Source organism: Protopterus annectens, chromosome 13.part0, assembly GCF_019279795.1.
Source record: "Protopterus annectens isolate FY-2018-M chromosome 13.part0, PAN1.0, whole genome shotgun sequence".
Lineage (NCBI taxonomy): Eukaryota > Metazoa > Chordata > Ceratodontiformes > Protopteridae > Protopterus > Protopterus annectens.
Window position 1 is genome coordinate 290,006,367 of NC_056747.1, and position 26,459 is coordinate 290,032,825.

The 26,459-nt window shown below is 42.5% G+C and overlaps 1 protein-coding gene across 1 annotated transcript in view; it reads left to right on the plus strand.

The window, feature by feature from the left end:
• LRWD1 (leucine rich repeats and WD repeat domain containing 1) overlaps positions 1–26,459 on the plus strand; it is a 721,948-nt gene that overhangs the window by 600,262 nt on the left and 95,227 nt on the right. The window contains exon 14 of the mRNA XM_044053858.1: positions 16,519–16,625. Coding sequence (XP_043909793.1) covers positions 16,519–16,625 — 107 coding nt within the window. The remainder of the gene's footprint in view (positions 1–16,518; positions 16,626–26,459) is intronic.

Genomic DNA, 26,459 nt, shown 5'->3' on the forward strand with positions numbered 1-26,459 from the left:
AAGCACAGTACCTGCCAGGTTTGGAAAACACGCTGGCAGACAATCTAAGCAGAAATATGACAGACCCGCACGAATGGAAGTTGCATCCTCAAGTGTTTACAAAGATAACCCAAGCATGGGGAAGGCCAGACATAGATCTCTTTGCCTCCCACAAGAATCATCAATTGACAAAATTCTGCTCAAGGACATTTCATCCAAAGGCCTGGAGAGTGGACGCCCTTTCTTTCAGTTGGGCAGCACGGACAGTTTACGCCTTCCCACCTTTGCCTCTACTGCCCAAGGTGCTCTTGAAAGCAAGAGCAGACAGACCAAAGATGATACTGATTGCTCCAGACTGGCCAAGACAACACTGGTACCCACTCCTGAGGAGCCTAACACATTCTCCTCCCTGGACCCTACCTCTAATGCCTCTTCTCCTGACTCAGCACAGCTACAAAACTCTTCACAGTCAGCTGAAAACACTCAATCTGGCTGCATGGAAAATTCCTTAACACCACAACAGACCCTACTCTCCAAGGAGGTGCAGGATGTCATTTTGGAGGCCAGAAGGCCAACTATTAGAAAAGCTTACTCCGCAAAATGGGAACGGTTTTGCGCTTGGAATGAGAAAAAGGGCCAGGATCCTAGAAAACTGAATTTGCCTCAGATATTACAGTATCTAGCTGAGCTGTTGAACAGTGGACTTTCATTTTCCTCCATCAAAATCCATGCCTCAGCCATTTCTACAGAATACAACACTGATCCACCCTTATTCTCTCACCCACTCTTAAGGCAGTTCCTCAGAGGGGCTAAGAATATAAGACCTCCAAGGAAACAACCAATACCAGCCTGGGATCTTAATTACATTCTAGAAAAATTAACATTGCCTCCCTTTGAACCAGCTGCCTCAGCAGATTTGCAATATTTGTCCTGGAAAACAGCTTTCCTTCTGGCTATTACCTCAGCTCGTAGGGTCTCAGAACTACAAGCCCTCATGGCTGTGCAGCCCTTTCTCATCTTCCATCAGGACAGGGTTTCCCTACGAACCAACCCGTCATTTATGCCTAAGGTAGTATCCAGGGTAGCTTTAAATCAGGCCATACACTTACCTACCTTTTACCCCAATCCTCAAAACAAAGGGGAAAGGCTGCTACATTCCTTAGACATCCATAGACAGCTGCGTTACTATTTGGACAGAACAAAGCCTTTCAGGAAATCAGAACAACTCTTTGTGTCCTATGCTGTAGGAGCTCAAGGGAAGCCAATTTCCAAACAGACAATTTCAAAATGGATAGGCCACTGCATACGGTTTTGTTACTCCTTTCATGGTAAATCTGTACCTGCAGGCATCAGATCCCACTCCACAAGGGCCACAGCTACCTCTGCAGCCTTCCTCAGAAGAGTCCCTACCAAAGATATTTTGGAGGCAGCCACTTGGAGTTCTGTGCATACCTTCACTAGACACTACCACCTACCTTTATACTCCAAAACTAGAGCAGGTTTGCCACTGCTGTGTTGCAGGGCATTCTGGCTCCTCCCAGTTCCACCTAGTGCCTACCACCCTGTGCGTAGCTTTGGGATTCTACCCATCTGTAATGACTGCAGCTGTATGCACGATGAACATAGTACAGTTTTGTACCTACCATAAATGTAGATGTTCGAGTGCTAATACAGCTGCAGTCCAAGTTTCCCTCCCTCCTTCCCCTCTGGGTACAGACCTAGTGGCTAACTCCTCATCTTACAACCTGATTGGGTTATCCTTCTATGGTGTGTTTGCTTGCAGCTACTGATTTTTGATTATATTGCATTGCCTGATTATATATAATATATATATATATATATTGCCTTCCTTCTGGGGGCACCTGACATCTGGGGCAAGAAAGACTGAAGAAAATGGCGTCGGCTGTGTCTTATATACCCCTGTCGCACTGACATCAGGAAAGAAAGCGACAACAACCGACGCCGGACCTAGACTTTGGAATTCGGCCGACCGAGGATCCGCCTGACGGCAGGAGAACCCAACTGTAATGACTGCAGCAGTATTAGCACTCGAACATCTACATTTATGGTAGGTACAAAACTGTACTTTTCAGTTAGATTCTAGTTTTTCTAAGATTGAAGTGCAGTTGGCAGCTATTTCTAATTTTCATGTTGGCAAGGCTAATGTGCCTCTGGCTTCTCTCAAGATTTCCAAAGCGTTCCTCGAAGGTACCTTTTTGCTACATCCTCTAGTGCGGGATCTAGTCCTTCCCTGGAATTTACTCTTTGTCTTGCAAGTACTTGCAGGCCCTCCATTTGTACATTTAGCTACTTCTAACTTGAAGCTGTTATCTTGGAAAACTTTGTTTTGGTAGCAGTTCCTTCTGCAAGGAGAGTTTTGGAGTTGCAAGCTCTTGATTCTTCACCTCCTTATTTGATATTTCTTAGACAGGGTTTTCTCTTTGTACAAACTCTTCTTTTCTGCCTAATGTAGCTTCCAAGAATAACCTTCAGTTCTATTCATCTTCCTGTCTTCTTCCCCAGTATCTCCAGTGAAGGTGAATACTTTTTACATTGTTTGGATGCACATAGGCAATTGAGATACTATTTTTACTGCACCAAAACGTATAGAAACTCCAGTCAGTTATTTGTCTCCTTTTCAAAATCTAGGCTGCTCTCACCTCTGTCTAAAGCGACTTTATCCAGTTGGCTTTTGTAATGTATTTTGTTTGCGTATTCTTTAAAACAAGACCCTTTCACATAAGCCTAAGGATCATTCAACAATAGCCATGGCTACTTCCACAGCTTTGTTTTCTAGAGGATCAATGGATGAAGTTTGTGCAGCTGCTACTTGACTGAGTCACCACACTATTGTCACATTATAAGGTGGATAGTCACTCTAGATCCAGGGCTTCCTTTGCCTACACTGTGTTGTGGAACATTTTTCCTTAGTACCTCCCAAGGAATTTAAAGTTAGATGGAGCAGACAACATCAGATATGAAAGTTCTGTATTTAGCATAACGATAGATCCCTGTTGTCTGTCTCCGTCTGATTCAACAACCTTCTCACACTCCTTCCCCTGCCTTTTTGTTGACATGGCGAGTCTTACCTTCTGAGATGACTGGACATTGGATATCCTCCTTTGTTTTAATGTATGTATTCTCTAGTGTATATTTCCAAATTTATATGTTTATTGGAAGTGTTTTCATAGGGCAAATTTGATCGGAGGAGTAGAGTGAGGAGCGGGGAATTCTTGGAAAGGGAGGAGGAGCCAGGTAGCTAAAGACTTTGGAACTGGCTGGTGTTGGATCTGGAGTCCCACAGGTTGAACCAGATGGAGATCGACTATACGGATCTAGCGTTATTGCAAGTACATAACTTTCATTTTTGAGAGTTTATTCTTAAGCTCTTGGAAAGATGAATGTTCAATTTCAACACTCTTTACATTTATATGTTCATAAGTTCATAGGTGGTTACTGGGCTGTTGACCTGAAGGTCTTTATAAGCCTAGCCGTGTATGCCTAATATAATACATGATAAACCCAATATAATGTATCTTGGATAAACTTGTGATCTTAGTTAGCAACGACTGCCCATATCTAGGAGTGCCGTAAGTGACATCCCTGGCAGGACTTTATGGTTTCTCATCCAGTCATCCAGACTACACTTAAAAAGGGTCATAGAGGGTCTTTGTTTGATGTGAACTGGTAACTGTTTACAGAGGAGTGGCAACCTCTGAGAGACATTTCTGTCTATCCAGCAGGTCTTATTTATGTCACAGGCGAGGTTAATTTCCTTGGAGCAGGTGACCCTTATCTCATTTGACTTGCAGATGTGCAGCTTTTCCATTAGGTATGGATCCTGAGATTGCTGTGTAGGCCAGGCACAAGTCTCCTCTAAGTAATCTGTACTCTACCAAATAGAGTGACAGTGACTTCAGTCTGTCAATGTATGACATGCTGGAGACCCTGAATTTTCTTAATTAGAAATCTCTGGGGTCTCTCAAGTTGCTGCAGGTACCTGGTAAGGAACATACCAAAGGGAGCATTGCACTCAGTTACTGGCTTGATGAGGGTTGAGTACAGGGGTGTTATGACCTCTTTTGCTCTTGAAGCGCAATGCCTTTGATAATGAGGTCTGTGACGTAGAATGCCTTCCTTACCACAGTAGACACATGGTGGTCAAAGTTTAGGCTACAGTCATCTTGCATTCCCAAGTCTCTCGCTACTGTGTTATTACTTAGTAATATTATTTATATGATAGTCTGCAGGGATGTTGTTTTTACTAAAGGGAATGATGATGCATTTTTTGCATTGAGTTGAGTCCTTGGCTTTGATACCAATCATTGGTTTGTGTAAGTCCATCTTGAAGTATATTGACATCGTTTCAGGATTCAGTGATTGCACCTAATATGCAGTCGTCAGCAAACTGTCAACCACAGCCCCTCTGTTTTGGCCTGAACGTCTGGGAAGTATATTCCAAACAGTAGGGGGCCCAGCACTGATCCGTGTGGACCCCCACTGGTGACAGGTTTGCTTGTTGAGGTAGTCCCCAGCTTTGACTGAGTGTGATCTGTCGGTGAGCCAGTTAACAACCCACCTGACGTAATAAAGTTTGATACTCAACTGAGAATTTATCAATGATGCCCAAATATGTGATTGTGTTGAAAGCCTTGGCTAAGTCAAGGTAGATTGTATGCACAGATTTGCCTTCGTCTATGGCTCTGGTGATGTTTTCGAGGAAGTCCACCAGGTTTAACAGGCATGACCTGCCTTTGTCCAAATCAAACAACTGTGTCAGATCAAGGGTTTATAGATCACCTATATCCTTATTTATAAGGTCTATGCTGAAGTGTTCCATGACCTTACAGATAAGGCTGGTTAAACTTAATGAGTTTGTAGTTCCCAGGGTCTGTTGCTGTACCCCCTTTATGAAGGAGGATGACGGTTGCTGTTTTCCATTCAGCAAGGACAAAACCAGTACTTAGGCTGTGGTTGAAGAGAGTGTGTAATGGAGCTGCTAACTCATATTTTAGACCATTTAAAAAGCAACCTGGGATGCCATCCGATCCCATAGAGGCTGTGTTTTTGGACTTGGAGAGAGCATTAATGACATGCTGTTTGGAGATGCAGGGTGGGGGAGATGTAGAGGGAATGCGTTGTGGAATGTTTGGAGGGATGAAATTTTTATCAAACCTGTCAGCTAATAGGTTAGTTATTTTTCACAGGATCAATGTGTATGATGCCATCCAAAGCTAGTTCAGCACATGTCTGGGTCCTGCCTTTTAGCTTATGGATATAGCTGAAGAATCCTTGGCTATGGTTGCTAAATTTTTTTCGATGTTGCCCTTGGAGGATTTTACAAGTTGTCTTGTTTGTTTGTTCAAGTGGAGGAGGCTGTTATTCCAGTGCTAGGACCTCTATTTTTTATTCTTGGACAGCAACTTCTTCCTCTTGTTGTATAGCTTATTAATGTTAGATGTCCACCAGTGAGACTTGTTTTTTCTTGAAGATTTCAATACATTTGTATAAGTGTTTTGTACAGGGCACTTGTGTATGTCTTAGTATAGTTGTCAGTGCTATCTGTGAGAACAGGAGCTTGGAAATTATTTATGCCATCACTTAGTAAGGTATAATAAGCTTTGGTAAAATTTTTTAGCCTGATTTCGCCACTTCAAATGTGTCTTGATTTGTGATCAGATTTAACCAGTGAGGGTCCTATACTTGTGGTGGTGCTATGATCACCCATGTTGGTGAGGACCAGGGTGAGAATATTTTAGCATGTCGGTGAGGACCAGGTCGAGAATATTTGAGCCCCGTTTGGGGTTGCGTACTATTTGTTCCCGGGCATTAATGTTAACAAAGTCCAGGAACCTTTGTGTGAGGATGTTGGTACTCGTAGAAGTTTCCCCAGTCAATGGAGGGATATTTAAAATCGCCCATGACTAGAATGTTTGGCTGCAATTTGAACTTTGAATGTGACTCAAGTAGGTCCAAATAAACAGTGTGGGTATCTTGGTTCATTGAAGGGGGCCTGTAGCGAACAATGACTTGAAGGTGGGGGGGGGTCATACCCACAGTTAGTTGAACTTGGATTAACTCCATGGAGTTTTCCTGTCTATCCAGTTTAGAGGTGTATTTATCTTTCATGAAGATAGACACTCCTCCTTTGGTTCTCACCTGTTCATTTTGCAGTCTGAAAGTGTGGAAGGCATTGTAGCCTTGTAAGGCTGCGGTACTCTCTGTGGCCCTGAACCAATTTTCTGTGACTGCACAGACGACAGCATCCTCCAAGGAGAGGAGTGCTTCCAGAGAGTGCAGTTTCTGATTTAAACTCCTAGCATTTAGCAGTATAACCTCTAATTTATTTGTGAGTAATATTTTCACGCTGGAAATTGTTATTGAGACCTTACCTAAAAAAAAGGTAGCATGGGGGAGCCAAGTGCCTTAGCCAGTAACCAAAAGCCTAGAGGTAACAGGTGAAGACCTTCTCTGGCAAAGCAGCATGGTCCATCAGCCATGTCATCCCAGGGTGACAGGAACTAGATCCCCTTAGAATGACACCAGAAACTAAGTATCAGCCTAGGTGAAAGTAGAATGCTGCTCAAGGGTAGGGACATACCTGCCTGGGACACACACATTCATAGTGCTCAATCCTGTCTCTCTTTATATAGTGCAATGAGGTACGTAGTCATTCACACCAACAAGACCTATGACGAAGTCCTAACACTGCTTGTTGAGATACTTGAGTGCATGTGTAATCTGACAAATCCTAGCAGCCGATAGCTGACCGTAACCTTCTTTTTTTTTTTTTCTTCCAACAAACATCTTTCTTAAATTTTCACATATGACATAGGCAATCTTGCATTTTTATAAATGAAAACAAACAAAATGACACCTCTTTAGTTGCAAACATTATACATCACAGACACCATTGAAACAACTGATGTTCGTGTTTCACTGTTGCAGTCATTACTCTTGGGTTATCCTGCTGGCAGGCTACCCACAGTCGGCCTGAATTCCAAAGTCTTGGTCTGGTGTCGGTTGCTGTCACCTCTTTCCTGACGTCAGTGTGCCAGGGGTATAAAAGATGCAGCTGATGCCATTTTCTTCAGTTTTTCTTGCTGCCGGTGCCCGAAGCAGAAGCAGTTCGCAAGTGCCGGTCGGCCGACTCCTGAGATTTTCATGTTCGAATTTCAGATCCGAAGTCTTCATTTAAAGCTAAGTACCCCGTTGGGGAAACTTTTTTCTTGCTCCAGACCGATGTCAGAAAAAGTTAATAATAGTATTTCTTGTGGGAAGCAAATACCTCATAAGGACGTCCATTCTTATTGTATTCCTTGCCTAGGCCCTGATCACGACATTGCTAATTGCAGGTTTTGTGCTAGATTTAACCAACGCACTGTTAAGCATCGGTACAATTTTGCATTTCATTACTTTGGCCGAAGATTTAATTACACGATGTCATCGGATAGCCATCCGACTACCGCAATTCACAAGAAACGCAAGGAAAAGGACAGGCAACCGAGGCTGGTTCTCAGTGAGGTGCTTTCGCAGCCCCTGACGCCCGCTACCTCAGAGCCACAGGCCGCTTCCAACTCCCACGTGGAGCAGACTAGGCTGCTAGAAACTCAAGGTATTGGACACTCGGAAAATATTCCCTCAGATGGGTCCGGAGCCACTGAGCAGGCATCGGCTTCTGAGGGTGTTTTCAGGCCTACACAGTTATATGTAAAACTGGCTACAGCTTCAAAGGCCAAGACTAAAGCACCACTAAAGACAAAGAAACAAGTGCAGCAAGCCCATGCACATGCCTCCATGCCCAAAAAAAACAGATGCTCAAAATGGCCGAAGACCTAATTACTTTAATCAGGGGTTCCCATCCCCCCCGATAAGAGGCCTAGGCAAGAGACAGAATGTGAATCTTCAGATCAGGTTTCCATGTCCTCTGACTCCTCTTCTGAACAGGAATACTCTCTTCCTCCCTATGAGGATTCTGATGCTGAAGAATCTATCCCTTCAGCCTCTCCTCCTGAGGATTATTCTTTTGGGGAAACCCTGCATACCATGAAGGAGCACATCCACTGGGAGAGCCAAGACTACTCAGAATCTAAGAAAAGGCTCAGAGACTTTCTTTTACTACCTCAGCACAGGCCTCTTGCTATCCCCCCTGTTTTAGACATTGTAGATGATGTATTTTCAGAGTCCAGCCTGTCTCCTGACTCTTTACCCCCTGCACCTGTTAAGCCAGACAGATACTACAGGGTTCCAGATTCACATAAATGTCTTTATAAAAACCCTGCTGCTGACCCAGAAACTATTTCTCAGGGTCCCAAAGGAGTCAAGGCTTCCACTGCAAAAAAACCTATCCCCTCTGATAGGGATTCAAGGGCACTGGACAGATGGGGGAAAAAGGTTTACACTGCTGCTACCTTGTCTGTGAGGGCTTTAAATTGTCAATTTCATATGCTTAAATATCAGCAATACTTAATGTCACTGCTTAAACAGAAAATGTTAACAAATTCTGAATGTGCAGAAAACAAGGAAATGCAGGATTTATTGCATGCAACTGAATAAGTGGGAAAGCATACATTGCAATGTGGTTTTGATTCTCTGGAAGCCTCTTGCAGGGCCGCTGTTACGGGTTCTGTCATTAGGAGGCATGCTTGGATAAAGGAACAGAATCTGCCTGATCATGTTAAAGCAAAATTATTAGATGCTCCATTACAGCATGATACTTTGTTTGGTGTTAAAGCAGAAGAAGTGTTGAAGAAAATGGAGGACAAAGCGAAATCTATGCAGACAGTTCAGGATTTCTTACAGGTGCAGCCACCCAGATTTAGCAGGAACTGGCCTACAAAGAATTGGTCCTTTCCAGTGTCAGACAGGCCACAAAGAGGCAGATACAGACGCCCCAGAGGCAGATCCCAGCCCCAAGGCTCATACAGGCCTAAACAATGCGGTGCTTCTACCTCCAAAAGCGGAGAAGACAAATCACAGCCATACAGGAAACAGTCCCAATGACTTTCCTCTGCCAGCACCAAGCACTTATCTTTTGGCAGCCCACTTAGGGGGAAAACTAGCACTTTTTTCACAAAATTGGCACATGATCACCCTGGACAAATGGGTCTTGAATATAGTGTCTCAGGGCTACAGGTTCCACTTTCATACCCTGCCAAGGGCAAAAGGTATGCCAGACCTGCCACACAATCAATGGGCAGAGGCACAAAAGCAAGTTTCATCCCTCATGGACAATGAGGGCCATTCAGCGAGTACCACAGCAAGAGCAGGGACAAGGATTTTACTTGAGACTTTTCTTGGTACCCAGAAAGGACAAAGCCTGGAGACCAATACTGTACCTGTCTATTCTAAACACATTTCTGAATATTCCAAAATTCAAAATGTTGACTCTGCAGCAGCTTTTGCCCATGCTAGGCAAGAAGGCTTGGCTTGTAACTTTGGACCTAAAAGAAGCATACCTGCATGTCCCAATCAGACAATCTTGCAGAAGATACCTCAGATTCATAGCTGGCTCAATGCACTACCAATTCTCTGCACTGCCCTTTGGCTTATCTACTGCGCCCAGGGTCTTCATAAAATGCCTGGCACCAGTCATTGCATTTTGCAGACAAAAAGGAATTCAAATATATCCTTACTTGGATGACTGCCTAATTCAAGCAGAGAACAAGGACATTCTACTAAAGCATCTGGCGTTTGTAAAAAGATTACTAATTTGCCTAGGGTACACAGTAAATGAAAAGAAATCAAAACTAGTACCCTCTCAAGAGATAATATTCCTGGGTGCAAGCTTAAATACAACTGCCCAGATGGCTTATCTCACGCCAGACAAAGGCAACTGACTTCTTACTTCAAAATGATGGCAACAAAGACCCAGTTATCTGCAAGAAAAATTCTGCAGGCTTTGGGCTTCATGGCATCTTGCATTCTGCCAATTCCATATGCCAGACTGCATATGAGGAAACTACAATGGTATCTAAAAAGTGTTTGGACTCAACATTGCCACAGCCTGGAAACATTAATTACCCTCATTCCCTGCCTGCAACAGGAGTTTCGATGGTGGGCACAGGCCTGTCACCACAACAAGGGACAGCCATTCACTTTACCCACAGCCAGGTAGACACTAACAACGGATGCATCAGATTATGCCTGGGAGGCCCACATGGCAGGAAAATGTATTCAGGGCACATGGCCTGCAAGCCAGATGCATCTTCATATCAATCAAAAAGAGATGCTAGCTGTTCAGAATGCCCTGACAGCTTTCAAGGATCTACTTCATCCAGGACAACTACTGATAAAGACGGACAGTACTACAGTCATGTGGCACATATACAAGCAGGGAGGCACACATTCCTACCCCCTCTGCAGACAAGCCATGACTTTGTGGGACACAGCATTGACTTATCAAGTTCACCTGCAAGCACAATTCCTGCCAAGAAAGATAAATACGCTGGCAGATGAAGTAAGCAGAAACCTCATGGATCCCCACGAGTGGAAACTGGATCCACAAGGCTTTAGCATGTTAGCAAGGAAATGGGGATGCCCAGACATAGATCTATTTGCCTCCCCTTACAACTGCCAACTACAGAGATTCTGCACAAGGACTTATCACAAGCAAGCATGGAAAGTGTATGCCTTATCCTTCAGCTGGAAAAACATAACAGTATATGCCTTTCCTCCCCAAGGTACTCTTAAAGGTCAGACAAGAGAAGCCAAAAATTATACTGATTGCCCCAGACTGGCCACGCCAGCACTGGTACCCAATACTAACGAACTTGTCTCAAGGCCCAGCCTGGACATTGCCTCAAATTCCTCACTTACTGACCCAACAAAACAATCAGATCCTGCACAGCCAACTCAGGACCTTAAATGTGGCAGAATGGCGGATAATGTAGCCATTCAGAACACTCCTCTCTCGAAAAGCTGTGATGGATGTTATTTTGGAGGCCAGGAGGCCCAGTACCAGAAAATCTTATGCAGAAAAATGGAACAGATTCTGTGCTTGGAACCAGGCACAAGGAATTGACACGTTTGTATCAAATATTCCTCAGATTTGATGCTGGACAAAGGCCTATCCTTTTCATCAATTAAGATCCATGCCTCTGCCATTTCAGCCCATTACAATACGGAACCACCTATCTTTTCTCATCCTTTAATAAGGCAGTACCTCAGAGGGGCCAAAAACATAAGACCTCCAAGGAGAGCACCAATACCTGCATGGGACCTCAATTATGTCTTGGAAAAACTCATACTGCCTCCTTTTGAGCCAGCCTCAACAGCTGATATAAAATTCTTATCCTGGAAAACAGCTCTGCTCCTAGCAATAACCTCTGCAAGACGAGTCTCTGAGTTACAGGCACTCATGGCTGTGGAACCCTTTATCATTTTCCATCCAGACAGGGTTTCTCTGAGGATAAACCTGACATTTATGCCTAAGGTGGTGTCCAGTGTGGCCCTTAACCAAACCATTCAATTGCCTACCTTTTATCCAAACCCACAGAACAAGGGTGAGAGACTTCTGCATTCTTTGGACATACACAGACAGCTACACTTCTACCTGGACAGAACTAAAACTTTCAGAAAGACTGAGCCACCTTTAATGGCATATGCTGCAGAATCGACATACACAGACAGCTACGCTTCTACCTGGACAGAACTAAAGCTTTCAGAAAGACTGAGCAACCTGTAGTGGCATATGCTGCAGGATCACAAGGAAAGGCCATCTCAAAACAGACTATTTCAAAATAGATAGGCCATTGCATTCGTTTCTGCTATTCACAACATGGCAAATCAGTGCCTAAGGGCATTAGGCCACATTCAACCAGAGCAGCAGCCACTTCAGCAGCCTTCCTCAGAGGAGTACCAACCAAAGACATCTTAGAGGCTGCAACTTGGAGTTCAGGACACACTTTTACAAAGCACTACCACTTACCTCTCTACTCTAAATCCAGAGCAGGCTTTGCCACTGCAGTTCTGCAGGGCCTCGTAGCCTCTCCTAATCCTATTTAGCCCCAGCCACCCATCCTCAGCTTTGGGATTCAACCCAAGAGTAATGACTGCAACAGTGAAACACGATGAACATAGTACAGTTGTGTACCTACCATAAATGTAGATGTTCGAGTGTATTCACTGTTGCAGTCCAGTTTACCCTCCCCCTTTCTTTTGCTGGGTCTTATCTGTACTTCTCTATTCTATACAACCTATGTGGTGTATTTGTTTGTAGATGAAGGCAATGATTACCTTAGTGCATGCATGTTTATTGGCATAATTTTTAGCCTACCCTTTTGGGCGCACCTGACATCTGGGGCAAGAAAAACTGAAGAAAATGGCGTCGGCTGCATCTTTTATAACCCTGGCACACTGATGACAGGGAAGAGGCGACAGCAGCCGACGCTGGACCAAGGCTTTGGAATTCAGGCCGACTGCCGGTAGCCTGCCAGCAGGATAACCCAAGAGTAATGACTGCAACAGTGAATACACTCGAACATCTACATTTATGGTAGGTACACAACTGTACTTTGTTGCAAACATTATACATCACTTATAGTCTGTCCAGTCATTGTCAGTTAAGCATTATATGGCTCATTCAAATCCTGCCTCTTAAATCTTGTTCCTTCTCTGCCTATATTGTTCCCACAATTCCCGTTTTATTCTATGTAGTTTGCTCCTTCCCTTTTCTAAATATCCCAATTCCAGTTGTTTTATCTCTGTTACTATTTTCACTACTTCTAGTAAAGTTGATCTAGACTTTGATTTCCATTTTCTAGTAATTGCTTTTTTTGGCAGCCACCATAATTAAACGCCGCAAGGCTTTACTATGTCTAGGTATTTCCGATTCTGTATCATAGCTCAAAAAAATCATCTCCCCAGTCAATCCAGTCCGCTCACCCAGCAACTCCAGCAGAGCGGTCTGCAGGGGATCCCTAAAGTCTGCCAGGTCAGTACACTCCCAAAACATATGTTCTCAGCCACCTCTTTTTTGCCTATAACACCTCCATTTGTTATCCACCTGAGGAAAAATTCTTTGGAGTCTACTTGGGGTATAAAAATACTTATGTAAACATTTCCAGGCAAATATCTTAAATCTTCTAGACTTTGTTGCATATTTGGGAGATGTACATATATCTCCCCATTGTCTCTTTGTGAATTGCTTTTCCAGTCTCTCTCTTCTCAATCCTTTCTAAGCTCCTCTGATTGATTCTTATAATTATCATGCAGTATTTTATATGCTTTACTAATTATTCCTTTTTGAACGTCAGCTTCTGTTCTAGATTCTGTTAAAAACTCTACCAGTGCTGGTCTTTCATTCAGAACCCCCTATTTCTTTCTCTCTTTCATATACTCTGATATCAATCCTTGATGGGGACGGTTTTGGCCTCTTCCCATTATTTTACCTTTCCCTTTCTAGTTATTGGCTTCCAATACCTTGGTTACTTTACTAGTTTTCTCCAGTAAATGCCAGCCCCCTCTTGCCTATTATATGTATCCCTAACCACAATAATCCCTATCAGCAGAATATTTTTCTCCATTCTCGTGCTGCTTTAGTTCTTAGAATACTCCCTATTATTTTATAAATATAATACTCTGTATGATTTCTGCTTCTCTCCTTAAGAGTCTGCATCCAAAATCCCAATCTCTTCTTATTTCTTGAGCTTCCTCCCTGTGTAATCATCACTCCTTTCCACTTTGAATTATAGTTTCCTGCTTGTGCTGTGTATAAGAGCCTTAACTGTGTTGTTCTAAAACACCCCCTCAAATTGAGTAATCCTAGTCCACCTTGCTCTACTAGAAGAATCAACGTATCCCACTTGACTCTTGCAGTCTTCCCCTCCCAAATAAAGTCCTTCAACTCTTTTTTTTTTTAATTGCTATCCACAGCTTCTCCTCTGGTTGATAAAAGTATGCCTGACCTGTGTGTAAGACTTGAGACTAAAAACATTTCAATGGATTGTATCTTAGTATCCATATCCATATAACAAAACTTCCAGTTCCTCAGTTTGTGTATTATCTTCTGTTTAGTCTTTTCCCACATATCCTTAGCTGCCACAACAGAGTCATTTCTAAACCATACTCCTAAATACTTAATGTTATCGTGTCCCCATAAATATGGATATTATTGGATCAATTTGTGTGTGGGTACATCATTTACCGCAATTGCCTTTGTTTTAGCTTCATTAATTTTGTATCCTGAGAAGATTTGAATCTCTTAAAATGTTCCACAACACTGAAATGTCTCTCTTTGGTTTAGTCATGTATAAAATAATATCATCTGCCAGCTTTTCCTGACTACCACACCAATCATATCCTTTATTTCTGAGTCCCTTATTTTCTTTGGCAATGGTTCTAAATATAATGCAAACAACCAAGGGGAAAGCAGACAACCCTGCCTGGTTCCCCTACACAAGCAGATGTTATCAGAGAGGACCCCACCCACTTTAATTTTCGCCTCTGATCCTTCATATATACTTCTAATCAACCTTATAATTGTATCAGGGAAAACAAATGCTTCCATTGCCCTGCTCATGAAGTCCCAGTCTACTCTGGCGGATACTTTCTCTGCATCAAGACCCACCAATAACAGTGGTATTTTCTTGCATTCTGCTTCCCTCTGGATCATCAGTGTTCTGTTAATGTCAGATGTTTGCCTCCCTTCCACAAAAACCACACTGATCCATATCTATCACTTTTAGTATCACTTTTGCCATTCTTTTAGCCATTATAAACACTTTTTAATCATGGTTTAGTATTGAAATGGGCCTGTATGAAGTTGGATACGATGGATCTTTACCCTCTTTAGGTATTATTTTTAAACCGCCTTCTTCCCGGATGTTGGTATTTCTCCTCCTCTTAAAAAACTGTTAAATGAAACCTTCCAGATATTTATCAGTTTTTTTCCCTCCTAGCTTCCAAACTTCCATAGATATACCATCTTCTCCTGAGGACTTTCCACTGGATTAGTTATGCATCATCATTTTTATCTCATCTCCTCCTGTATTAACCATTAGTAATTGAGCCTCCTCTACCTCTAAGCTTTGCATATTTAATTCTTCCGTAAACATTTCCATTTGTATCTTTTCTTGATTTCCATACTTCTCTGCTTTATACAGACTTTAATAAAATTGTTGAAAAATTTCTAGTACCTCTAAAGGATCTCTTGTTATCTTCCTTATTATAGGCTTCCTAAGCTTGGTGACAACCTTTTCTGCTTTCTGTTGACTGCCTCACTGTGCTAAAAGTTTTTTGTTCCCTGGAGTCTTTATCAAAAAATAGCTGCCTAACAGCAGTCTTTCTAAACTCATGCATATTATTGAAGTAGTCCCTTATTCTCCGTTTATCATTCAGCATTTGCTCCTGTTCTTGTTCTGTGAGATTTCACCTATTCTGCAATACTTTATCCTTTGTCAGTCCCTCTAAGTAATTCTTGTTACTTCTAGTTATGTTTTCAGACAAAATTTCTAGGGATGTTCCTGATTTTTGACTCAAGTTTTATCTCAGTCCCTCTTAATCCCTCCTAAAACTGGTGACTTTCGGTGAAACTGTGATGAATTGCACTTAATATGTCAATGATTAGTTATAGACTTCTTTTACTTCAGGAAACATATATTGATTCACATTCTGTTGTACTGCTAATGTCTCATGTTAATAGTAGTAATATTTTACATGTCCATGATTGTCCTTTATTTTTGGATTTGTTCCTGATTCTTTTGAAATCTGACCATGACTGTTTGAGAGTTGTATTGCCCACTCGAGATTACCTGCCCTGTTACTTATTTGTGCTTTCCTAAAGTTAATACAGTCCACTTCCTCCATCTTATTTGATACTGTAGAAAACCTCAGATTTTCTGTTTGTGCTCATCTTCCAAGTGTACACAATTTTCTGAAAGATTTCTTCATTTCATGCCTCAACCTCTGTCAGCTTTTCTTCATTTCTATTTCTGGCTTCTTCAAACTTAACAGTTGATTGGATTGATTGTCTAATGCATCTGTTTTCCAACAATTTTTCATATGTTGTTGTATACTTTTCTAAAGTCTCACTTATTTTAAACACTTCTGAAGTGAACCTGATTTATTTTTCTGTCTGTTGTACTGAATGCCATCTCCTGCATCAATGCTTCACTTAGGTCTGCTTCTGTTAGTTGGTCTTGAGATTCTGCGAATCCAGAACTTATTCTTCTCTTTTTGAGATGACTTTTTTCCTCAGATTTTTTTCATTGTTGTAATTAAACAGTGCATCTGCTACTAATAACTAAACTTCTCCTGAAAGTCTAACATGTCCTGGCTTTTTTTCACACATGCTCTGTTTTCACACTGGGATGGCTCTATTTAGTGTGCGTCTCAGTTAGCTGCCATCTTGGGAGTGAAAGTTTCAGTAATGTTCTTAGCAATGTTTTTTCTGACAATTGGCATGTCTGGAAGGTTAATTCAGTGGTAGTCTCTATCAGGCCATAGCAATAAGTGTGCATGCAAGCTTTAATCGTTAATGTAGCGCAGATGGCATTGGAAGATCTGTAGTTAATTCCAAATATTTCTTGTTTTTTTCAGATATGAATTGCATACTTTGTGGAGATAATACTGGAGCTGTTTGGATATATGATGTTGGTAATCTTGAAGATGCAGTTTCTTCTGGCAAACTAATTACCCCTACAAAAGTAAGTCAGATGGATTATCACTGCTGTTGTCCAGCCAGGGTACCATCCAAAACTTAACCTTCCCAATATTATATGTCTAACTTGAGACCTCAGCTCACAAGTATAGGGGTATGTTTGTTTATTTATTTGGCATTTGTTTACCGGGGTGGTCCGACTGGGTCTACAGAACCCATTTTCAGTGCAGGCCCTGGGAGAAAAGCTCCACATACAGTACAGTACAAATACATTAATTCCTGAGACTATTTTGCCTCCAGCCCGAATGCAGGTCACATATCCTTTGGACTGATTATCATTTGGTTGTTGGTGCTGTTACTTCAGTTACTCAGATAAGTATCCCATTGGGGTACCTTCCTTTATATTTATCTGTTTTTTTCTTACCAGTATTAGATGTCAGCTAGGAGACGTATGTGCAAGTGTGGTAGGCAAAACCCATACAAAGATTTGCACACCTGGTGTCTGTTTTGCTTAGGAGCAGAACAGTACTGCAAAGTTTGTTCCATCTGTCAGTCCTTTGTACCTGAGATCTTGCAGTCCAGTATATCTTCTTTTAACACGAGACCCAACATCTCATAAATTTGTCCTACTCAAAAATGGCAGATTCTGCTTCCCTGGATGTACCTTTACCTCTTAAGAAAAAGCTTAAAAGGCCTAGGCCAGGGACTCATTTGGCCTTTTCAGACTCTGCCATACCCTGAGATTTCAGAACCTGTGGTACATCAGATTCCTCCTCAGCTGTCCTCTACTAAGACCCCACTAGAGGCTGGTATGGCATCAAAGGCCTTGATGACTGCAGTGTCTGCAAACAGAGGTGAACCCGGAGTCATCATATTGGAGGGCCAAAATGATAGCCTTCAGATCCTGGTTAGTTTACCTGTGGAATCTCTTCCCTAATTGGGGCACGTCAAGAAAATGAGACACCATGTTTAGTATAGATGAACGTCACACCAAAAAAGAAGGATCAGAAAACTAAATATGTTGTTTCCCCTCAACCTCCTCCTTCCTCTTCTAGGGAGAACGAATGGATGGATTTCTGTCGAGGTTTGTTTAAGGCCATTTTGGCTCTGACGCTGCCTCTTTTCTCCACTCAATCCCATCCGTCTACCCCTAAAATATGGCTGTGGAGTCTTCTTCTAAAGATGAAATGGCTTCTGATTCTGACCATCTTTGGCCTACTCCTCTCAAATGCAGTGTCCTGGCCAAGTCCCTTCAGATGATGAGGGCTCCATTTCACTTGATTCTTCAATAGAAAAAGCATCTTCTGTAGAGAGAATATTAAATATGATGAAGCATTTTGAGTGGGAGTATAGGCAGATCTCAGTGGTGCAGAAAGGTTACTACAACCTTTTGGAAATTGGTACCCCAGCCCCTTCCCCGTACCTCCTGTTCTTGAGGCTTTTTTTGGATGCTTTTCATCCCATTTCTGTTGCTCCTGACTCCCAGCCTCAGTCACCCCCCCCCCCAAAAAAAAAAATAGCAGATTTAATAAAGTCCCTGATGATCTTGAGCTTAAAAATCCTGGGGCGCTGACCCTTCTGCAGTTGCTCTCTCATCTGATAAGTCTTCTAAACTCCTTCCCAATGCCAGTAAAAAGGTTTATACCTCCTCTGCTTTGGCATTCAGGGCTGCTAATTACTAAACCCAGATGTCGAAGTACTTAGTGTCCATTCTCAGTTCTTAAATAACGTAATAGTGGATGTGCAGGATACTGATTATACACAACAAATGTTATTCTTTTTTACTCAGGCTACACAAGTGGTCAGGCACAGCATTAAATGCAGTTAGAATGCTGTAGATGCCTCATCTAGTGCAGGTGTTACAGACTCTGCAATTCGCAGGCATACATGGTTGTGTAGCCAGCTTATTCCTGAAGACTTGAAAGCAAAAATAGTGGACTCCCCTTTAGACGAGGCTCTCTTATTTGGCCCCCCCAAGCTGCCAGACTTGTCAAAACCCCTCAAGAGCAGGGTAGAATCATGAAGGACTGCATGCAACCACTTAACTTTTGTACCGAAGTACCAGAGGAATTACCCAACCAAGCCTTTCTTTTTGCTCAGAAGGGACCCTTGGCCTAGCCAGAAACACAGGAAGGCTCCCAGAAAGAGCTTTTCAGATAAACCACAGAGGGATGCCTCATCTGGGAGGCCTCCCTTTGGGGGCAGATCTGTCTGACTATCATAAACCTCCTTTCCCCTTCTCTCCCAGCCAGCTGTTCCCTATCCCTCTCAAAAAGGCTGACCCAATCTTTCTCCACCTGGGAAAAGATTGCTACAGACAAATGTGTGCTATCTGTCATAAAAAAATGGTTATGCCAGGTCTTGGATACAGAGACCCCCTCTAAATGGCATGCCACCCACCACCACACAATCAAATTAATCTGCTCCCACCCATTTTACAAGAACTTCTGAGACAAGACACAATATAGCCGGTGTCGGAAGAATTTGTGGGAAAGAGGTTTTACTCCAGACTTTTTTAGTACCAGGGAACAAACAACAGTGGGGAGACCCTTACTGACCACCACCTTCTTAAAAGGGCCAGTTTTCAAAATGCTCTTCCTGCACACTTTCTTCTGCACCAGGCATTTCTAGTATCCCTAGGTCTAAGGGATGCTTACCTCCATATACCAACTTGGACCCCTTGCAGGAGATTCCTCAGGTTTTGTACTGGGTCATCTCACTATCCGCTTACTGCTTTGCCGTTTGGGCTTTCCACAGCCCCAAGAGTTTTCACAAAATGTCTGGCACCAGTGATCGCCTTCTGACAAACCCAGGAATTTCAGATTCTTCCCTACTTAGACGGCCTGCTAATTCAAGCTACTTCACCACATTCTCCAGCAGCATCTCCAGTTCACCCCCACCTCCTATCTCAGTTAGTATTCATGATCAGCTACAAAAAATCCTCCCTGCCATCTCAGAACCTAGTTTTTCTGGGTTGCAGGCTGGATGCAAAAAAGAATGCAGGCCTTCTAACCACAAGAGAAGGTGCAGAGCTTTACAAACTGCTTCCACAACCTTACCTTCCTCAGCCGTTGCTCAGCCAGGAAGTTCCTAAGGGCTCTGGGGTTCATGGCAGATACTATCCAAATGCTCCCCCTCAGCCAGACTGCATGTGAAGAAAATCTAGTGGTACCTTAAACAGTTTGTTCTCAGCACTCATACCCTCTGAACAGAGTGATTCCCCTTTTATCCTGTCTCAGATGGGAACTTTATGGTGGAAGGATCAGGTGAAATTCGACCCACGGCTTCCTCCATTTTCCTCCAGCCCCAGAAATGCACACAGATGCCTCAGAACAGGCATGGAGGGCTTGGGCAGGCCTCTTATTAGTACAGGGCAAATACCAGCCAATGCTACTAAAAGAATAGATTAGCATGAAGGAAATTAGGACCTTCATCCAAGCTGTTCAGATCTTTTACCACCCCTGTAAGTCAGGTACCTTATGAGGTTTCAGAGACAACACAACTGTAATGTGGTTGCATACACAAACAATGAGGATGTTACCCGTTGTGCAGAATGATGCAGAAAGCCTTGGACCTTGCCACCCAGAAAACATGTCATTCACAGCCACATACATACCATCACAGGACAATGAATGTGTTGGCAGACTCTTAACTCATTAACACCTATGTGGTGTGGAATGTCACACCTCTAGCATCCCACACACATCTTGCATTGCAGAGCATTTTCTGAAAAATAAACTTAAAAAGCATAAGAAAGCAATATAAATATTTTGTGAATAAAATAAGATGTTAAAACTGTATCAATAAGCAAATTTTATTAGTTGGAAGTGATAATAGTACAGTCATAGTTTTTGCATAAATGCTGTAATATAGTTTAATGCAAACAACCTCAGAAGTATATTTTTGCTAACTTTCACAAACACATATCTTGGAAACTCTACAACCCAGACATATATTGTGAGAACATTTTTTATTGACATGACATAAAGTTTCACATGACAACAAGAAATTTTTACTTATTTAGACATTTACAAAAATCTGAAAACATTTGCTTAATTGTAAAATTAGTAATACAGACAACACTGAATATCTCTAAAGATGCACACTTTACAGTGCAAATATCAGACATTTTTCATCAAGGATATTTAAGGTTTCACCTGATGTCATGAAACAGTTTGTAAGTCACTTGGTTTTTAAAGTAAGTACCTATGAAAGTATTGCTTATTTTTGTAATTACTAGCAAACAGCTAGCAATATCACAGGTATAGTGTGATATAAATGGACATTGACAATTTATTTTCCCATTTTCCACTATGGCATTGCACACCATACCCCTCAGTAGCATGTAGGGCTGTTGGTTTTGGAAAAAGAAATATAAATATGAAAATCTATAAACAATGTGACAAATTGATTGTTTTGCTAGGATGTCCTGCAGTAGAGAAATTAACCAGTGTCATTTTGTTAATAACTATTTTCACTTTCTAATATGGCGTATTATTAGCTGATAAATTTATTGGTTAAAGATGACAGGCCCTAAAAAGGTATGGATGTCATAAGGAGTTATGGGTGTGAACTGGAAGTAAACAAAAATGGTGTTATAGGCTTGAGTGAGTTGAAACAGGTCCTTGCAGGACCTTGAGAAGACAGGTTTTCCTGGGCATCCTCCACCTTTGGGGGACCCATCAGGTAGACTTGTTTGCTTTAAAGCCAACAAACAGCTTCCACTCTTGCACCAGGTATCCTTACTCCTCAGCTTGGAAGGACAGATGCTTTAATTTTTAGTGAACAGAGAAGTTTCCCTATGCCTTCTCCCCACTACCCCTTACTCCGAGTTCTTCTAAAGACCCCCCCAAAAAAAATCATTCCCTTGAAGACCATATTGGTTCCCTCTGTTTTCCCCTAACTGGGGGCAAGTACTGCAAGCTGCCATACCAAGTGGATCTCATCACACAGCACAAAAGGTTTCTGTCTCACCCCAGTCTGTCATCCGTAAAGCTAACTCTGTGGATTATTGGGTTCTGATTCCTTACGGGCACTTTTCTTCTGAGGATGTTAAGGTTCTCCAAGAAGCCAGGAGACCCACCACTCAAAAATGTTAGATAGCCAAATGGAAGAGATTTTCCTATTGGTGCCAGAGTAATGGACAGGACCTCAACCAATCAGATGTACATTCCATTCTGAAATATCTGTGTGAACTCTTACATATGGGTCTGGCCTACTCATCCATCAAAGCCCACCTGTAACCATCTCTGCTTGCCTGCATCTATCTCCTCCACGTATGTCCCGATTGGAGGACAAGTTATTCCTTAAAGAAGTCCCACATCTTAGATCACCTAAAAAGCCTATTACCCCTACTTGGGACTTCATCTTTGTGCTGGAAAAGCTTACTGTACCTCATTTTGAAAGAAACAACATCAACAAACCTCAAATTCTGCACTTGGAAAATAATCCTATTTCTGGCCCTCACTTCAGCTAAGAGAGTTTCAGGAGCTCGTGGCCATTCATCCCTTTCTTATTTTCACAGACATGGTGACCCTCAGGACTGATCCTTCATTCATATCTGAAGTAGTGAATGAACGATCAGTCAAACCATAAACCTACTTAACTTTATTCCCAAGCCACGGAATCAGGGGAGAAAGGATACTGCATTTTCTGGACATTCACAGACAGGTAAGTTTCTATTTGAACAAAACAAAATCCATTCAAAGATCTGATAAACTGTTTTTTTCATGGACTCTGAAATGGGCTAACTGGTATCCAAGCAAACCATTGCAAGCTGGATCTCTAAGGCCATCTCATTTTGTTACTCCAGACATGAAAGATCTTTGCTCTCATGCCCTTGACCTCACTCTACCAGGGCAGTGGTAGACTCTGGAGATTCTGTGAAGGAGTGGATGCCAGGTCCATACTGGGGGCTGTCACCTGGTCATCTATACGTACTTTCACTAAATACTGCAGGGTAGATGCCTTTTCAAGGTCCAGAGCTACCTTTGTTAGGTCGGTCCTATCTGACCTCTTGGACAGTTTTACTGTCTTTTTAACCAACACCCTTGCTATCTGTTTAGCTTTGGGAATCACCCACGTGTTAGGAATAATGCAATAGTGATTTCAGTCAGTATATAGTACAGTTGTGTAAAAACTATAACAGTAGATGTCTTACTGATCACTGCTGCAGTATTCCTTCCCAACCTCCTTCCCCTCTCTACTTTTATTTTCTCCTTACTCAGTCTTTCTCCCTCAGTTCCTATCTCATGGGGAACACCCTAGAACTGAGGGGGCTTTCTTACCACTTTATACTGCGCCCTTGCTAGCTGACCATTTTTCTATGTCATGGGGTCTTCAGGCCACTGGCTTGGAGGTAGTCTGAGTAATTGCATTTGTACGTCCACCTATACACCCCTACACTTGCAAGCTGAAGTCACACATCGGACATACGACACTGGGAAAGTAAAGCTTTGGTACCCTTGCCGTATAACAGCGGTGCTAACCTATATGTTAGGAATACTGTTACAGTGGTCAGTAGGGCATCTACTGTAATAAGTTCTTACATAACTAGTATTGCCACTTATCAGTTCTTTTCCTAGACTATCCGGAAGTCAGACTGATTGGTAGTCTGTAAAACACTGTACAGACCCCAGTGTATTGTTTAAGAAAAGAAACAGACAGAAATAAGACTTCACCACAATACTGAAATATACAAAAACTGAACATTTATAGGCAACAGACCAATACACACAACCAATCGCTAGTTAATTATGTAATCGAAAAGTGCAACCAATCAAAAATTGAATGACCAACCCTATTGCAAACTTAAAATATGTTTAAAAACAGCATCTAAAATCCTTAGATAAAATGAACTAATGTGGGTATGAATAATAGTTGATGCATTATAAATATATTGATAAAAATGGTAATGATAAAAATGATGATAGAAATGGGGTGCCAGCAAATAAGCCTACTGTTGACATTAGTTCATTTTATATTTAAGTGTTTTAGATGCTGTTTTTAAACATGTTTTCAAGTTTGCAATAGTGTTGGTTACTTTTGATTAATTGCACTTTTCAGTTACATAATTAACTAGTGATTGGTTGTTTGTGTTGGTTTGTTGCCTATAAATGTTCAGTTTTTGTATATTTCAATACTGTGATGAAGTCTTATTCTTAGGATGAAAGCGTTCAGGTGTACTTTGTAGTTCATTAAAGCTTACGGTAGTCAGAACTTGCTGGTGTTTCTGCTATTTGTTTTTATTGTAGCCATAGATCCCCCTCAGACTCCTCCTGCACCCACGACAAATACTCAGCACAAGGGCCTCATTAACATGGTAAGGCTTCATCATGTTAACATGGTACAGTTTCTGCCCTTGCCTCCTGTCTAGTAGTTCTACCATGTAGTTAACATCACTGACCTTCCTTACCACTTTGAAGAGTCCCTCCCAAGCTGCCTGCAGCTTATTGTGTCTGACAGGAATGAGCACTATAACCTGCTGTCCCACAGCATACTTTAGGGCTTGAGCATTCCTGTCATGCCAGACCTTTCTCTGCTGTTGAGCTTCTGCCAGGTTCCATTGGGCAAAGCCCATGATCTCCATAAGCCTTGTCCTGAGGTTTAGGACATATGCCACAACAGACTCCTTGTGGGATTCACACTCACCCTCCCACTCGTCATAAATCATATCTAAAGGCCCCCCCACCCTATGCCCATACGGCACCTCAAAGGGTGAAAAAACTGTGGATTTATGGGGTTCTTCTCTGTATGCAAACAGCAGATGGAGCAAATATTTGTCCCACTCTCACTCAAACTGGTCAGCAAATGCCCGTAGCATGGTCTTTAGTGTAGAGTTGAACCTCTCCACAAAACCATTAGTCTGAAGGTGGTAGGGAGTGGTCTTTTGGTGCTTCACCCCACAGCACTTCCACAGACGAGCCAGCAGATCTGACATGAAATTGGCACCTCTGTCAGTCAGTATGCCTCTCGGAAAACCTACCCTGCTGAAAATTTTTAATAAAGCATCTTCTCTGTCACGATGGAGGACAGAGCCACCACCTCATTGTATCTAGTAGCATAATGTACTACCACTAGGATATACGTTTTCCCTGTGAAATTTGGGGTACTCAGAGACCCCACAATATCCATAGCTACCCTCTGAATCGGCTCCCCATTCAAAGGCATCAAAGTGCTTTGATCTTGTCTCCTGCCTTGCCTACATTTTGGCACTGCACACGGGTCCTGCAGTACCCAGTTACATCCCTCGCAATCCAAGGCCAATAAAAGTTCTGCATAATGCATCTCTTGGTATGCTTTTTGCCCATATGACCCGCAAAAGGAATGTCAGGGGCTTTCGCTAGAATTGCCAGACTGTAGGCAAGAGGCATTACCGACTGCTGTATTACCTCACCCTCTAGGCCCCCTCGGGTGTCCACTCTCTGTACAGTAACCCTTTGTTCCAGTATACAGATTCCACTTTTCCTTGAGAATCAGGTACCTCGTTAGTTATCTCCCTCAAGCCCCTTAGTGTAGGGTCCGAGAGCTGAGCCTGTCTCAACTCTATCTTTGTGACCCTTCCCAGCTTCCCTTCCTCAGGAAGTTTGGTATCCTCGGTCAGTGGTGCCTCATTGTCAGTGTGGGCAGTACCACTCACCTCTACCCTTACAGTCAGTCTGTCTAAGGGAACATAAGTACCTACCACCAGCTGTGGCTCGCCTTCAGGCTCACTGCTACAGGGATAGCTCCCTCACTGGAATAACCACCTCACCAGCCCTGGCTTCAGGTGTGGGGTCTGTCTGGGTCTCCCGTAGACTACCATCCCCACATGCCTATCTCCAAGCCTGACTGCATGTAACAGCAAGCAGACAGGGTATTGCATTATCATAATCATTGCCTATCAAGACATCTGCAGGGATATCCTGAAACACACCTACTTGCTTGCTTCCTTTTCCACCCTCCCAGTCAAGTTGAACCCTGACCAAAGGCATTTGGAATGGGGTCCCTTCTAAAGCTCTGATTGGAGTGGACAGCTCAAGCAAGTACTGCTCCTCTTTTTAACCACTGCAGGCTTCACAATGGTTATGTCAGAGGCTGTGTATGTCTTAGCAGTGGCCTGCTTTTCATCCACTAAGATAGGATATAAACTATGGTGATAGTCTGGTACCCTGTTGACTCCAGACAACTTACCACTGATATACTGTTATTCCCACTTGCTGGTTCCCCCACCTTGTGTTCCCTACCTTACATCTGTATGCTACATGGCCCCACTGGTTACATTTAAAAGATGTAACCCTTGATCCTGACCATGTACCTAAACTAGTGGATTCTATTACTGGTGGACTCTGTTGGGTGGTTTAGACTGCCCACCTTGGGGTCCCTTATATCCATGTGCAGCACTGGGTACCCCATTCTTGAGCAGTGATGCTTTGCTTGTTAAGTAGAGATCCCCTTTCTTCCCCAGCCTATATGCAGAATTACACTCCGGTCTGCTAACCAGATTCTCATGTCCTCAGCCAAAGTGCTAAGGGCTTGTTCCTTCACCAAAAGGTCTGCCAGCCTTTCAAAAGTGGTGATCTGACACCCACTCACCCACCTATGAAAATAAATGCTTAACTCAGCAATATAATCACATACACTTTCATTTGCCTTGCATCTGTGCTCATAAAACTTTTTTTCTGTAAGCTTCTGGTTTTAACTTAAAACATTCCAATAAACATTGTTTTACTTTATCATATTTCAAACAATCATTATCAGACAATTTGGAAACATTAGTTACATCTGCACCACAGAGTAAGGGGATCAGGACCCATACCCAGAGCCCTTGGTCAACATCATACTGTTTACATACTCTTTCAAATATATAAATAAAACTATCAAAATTATCACCCTAAGTCAA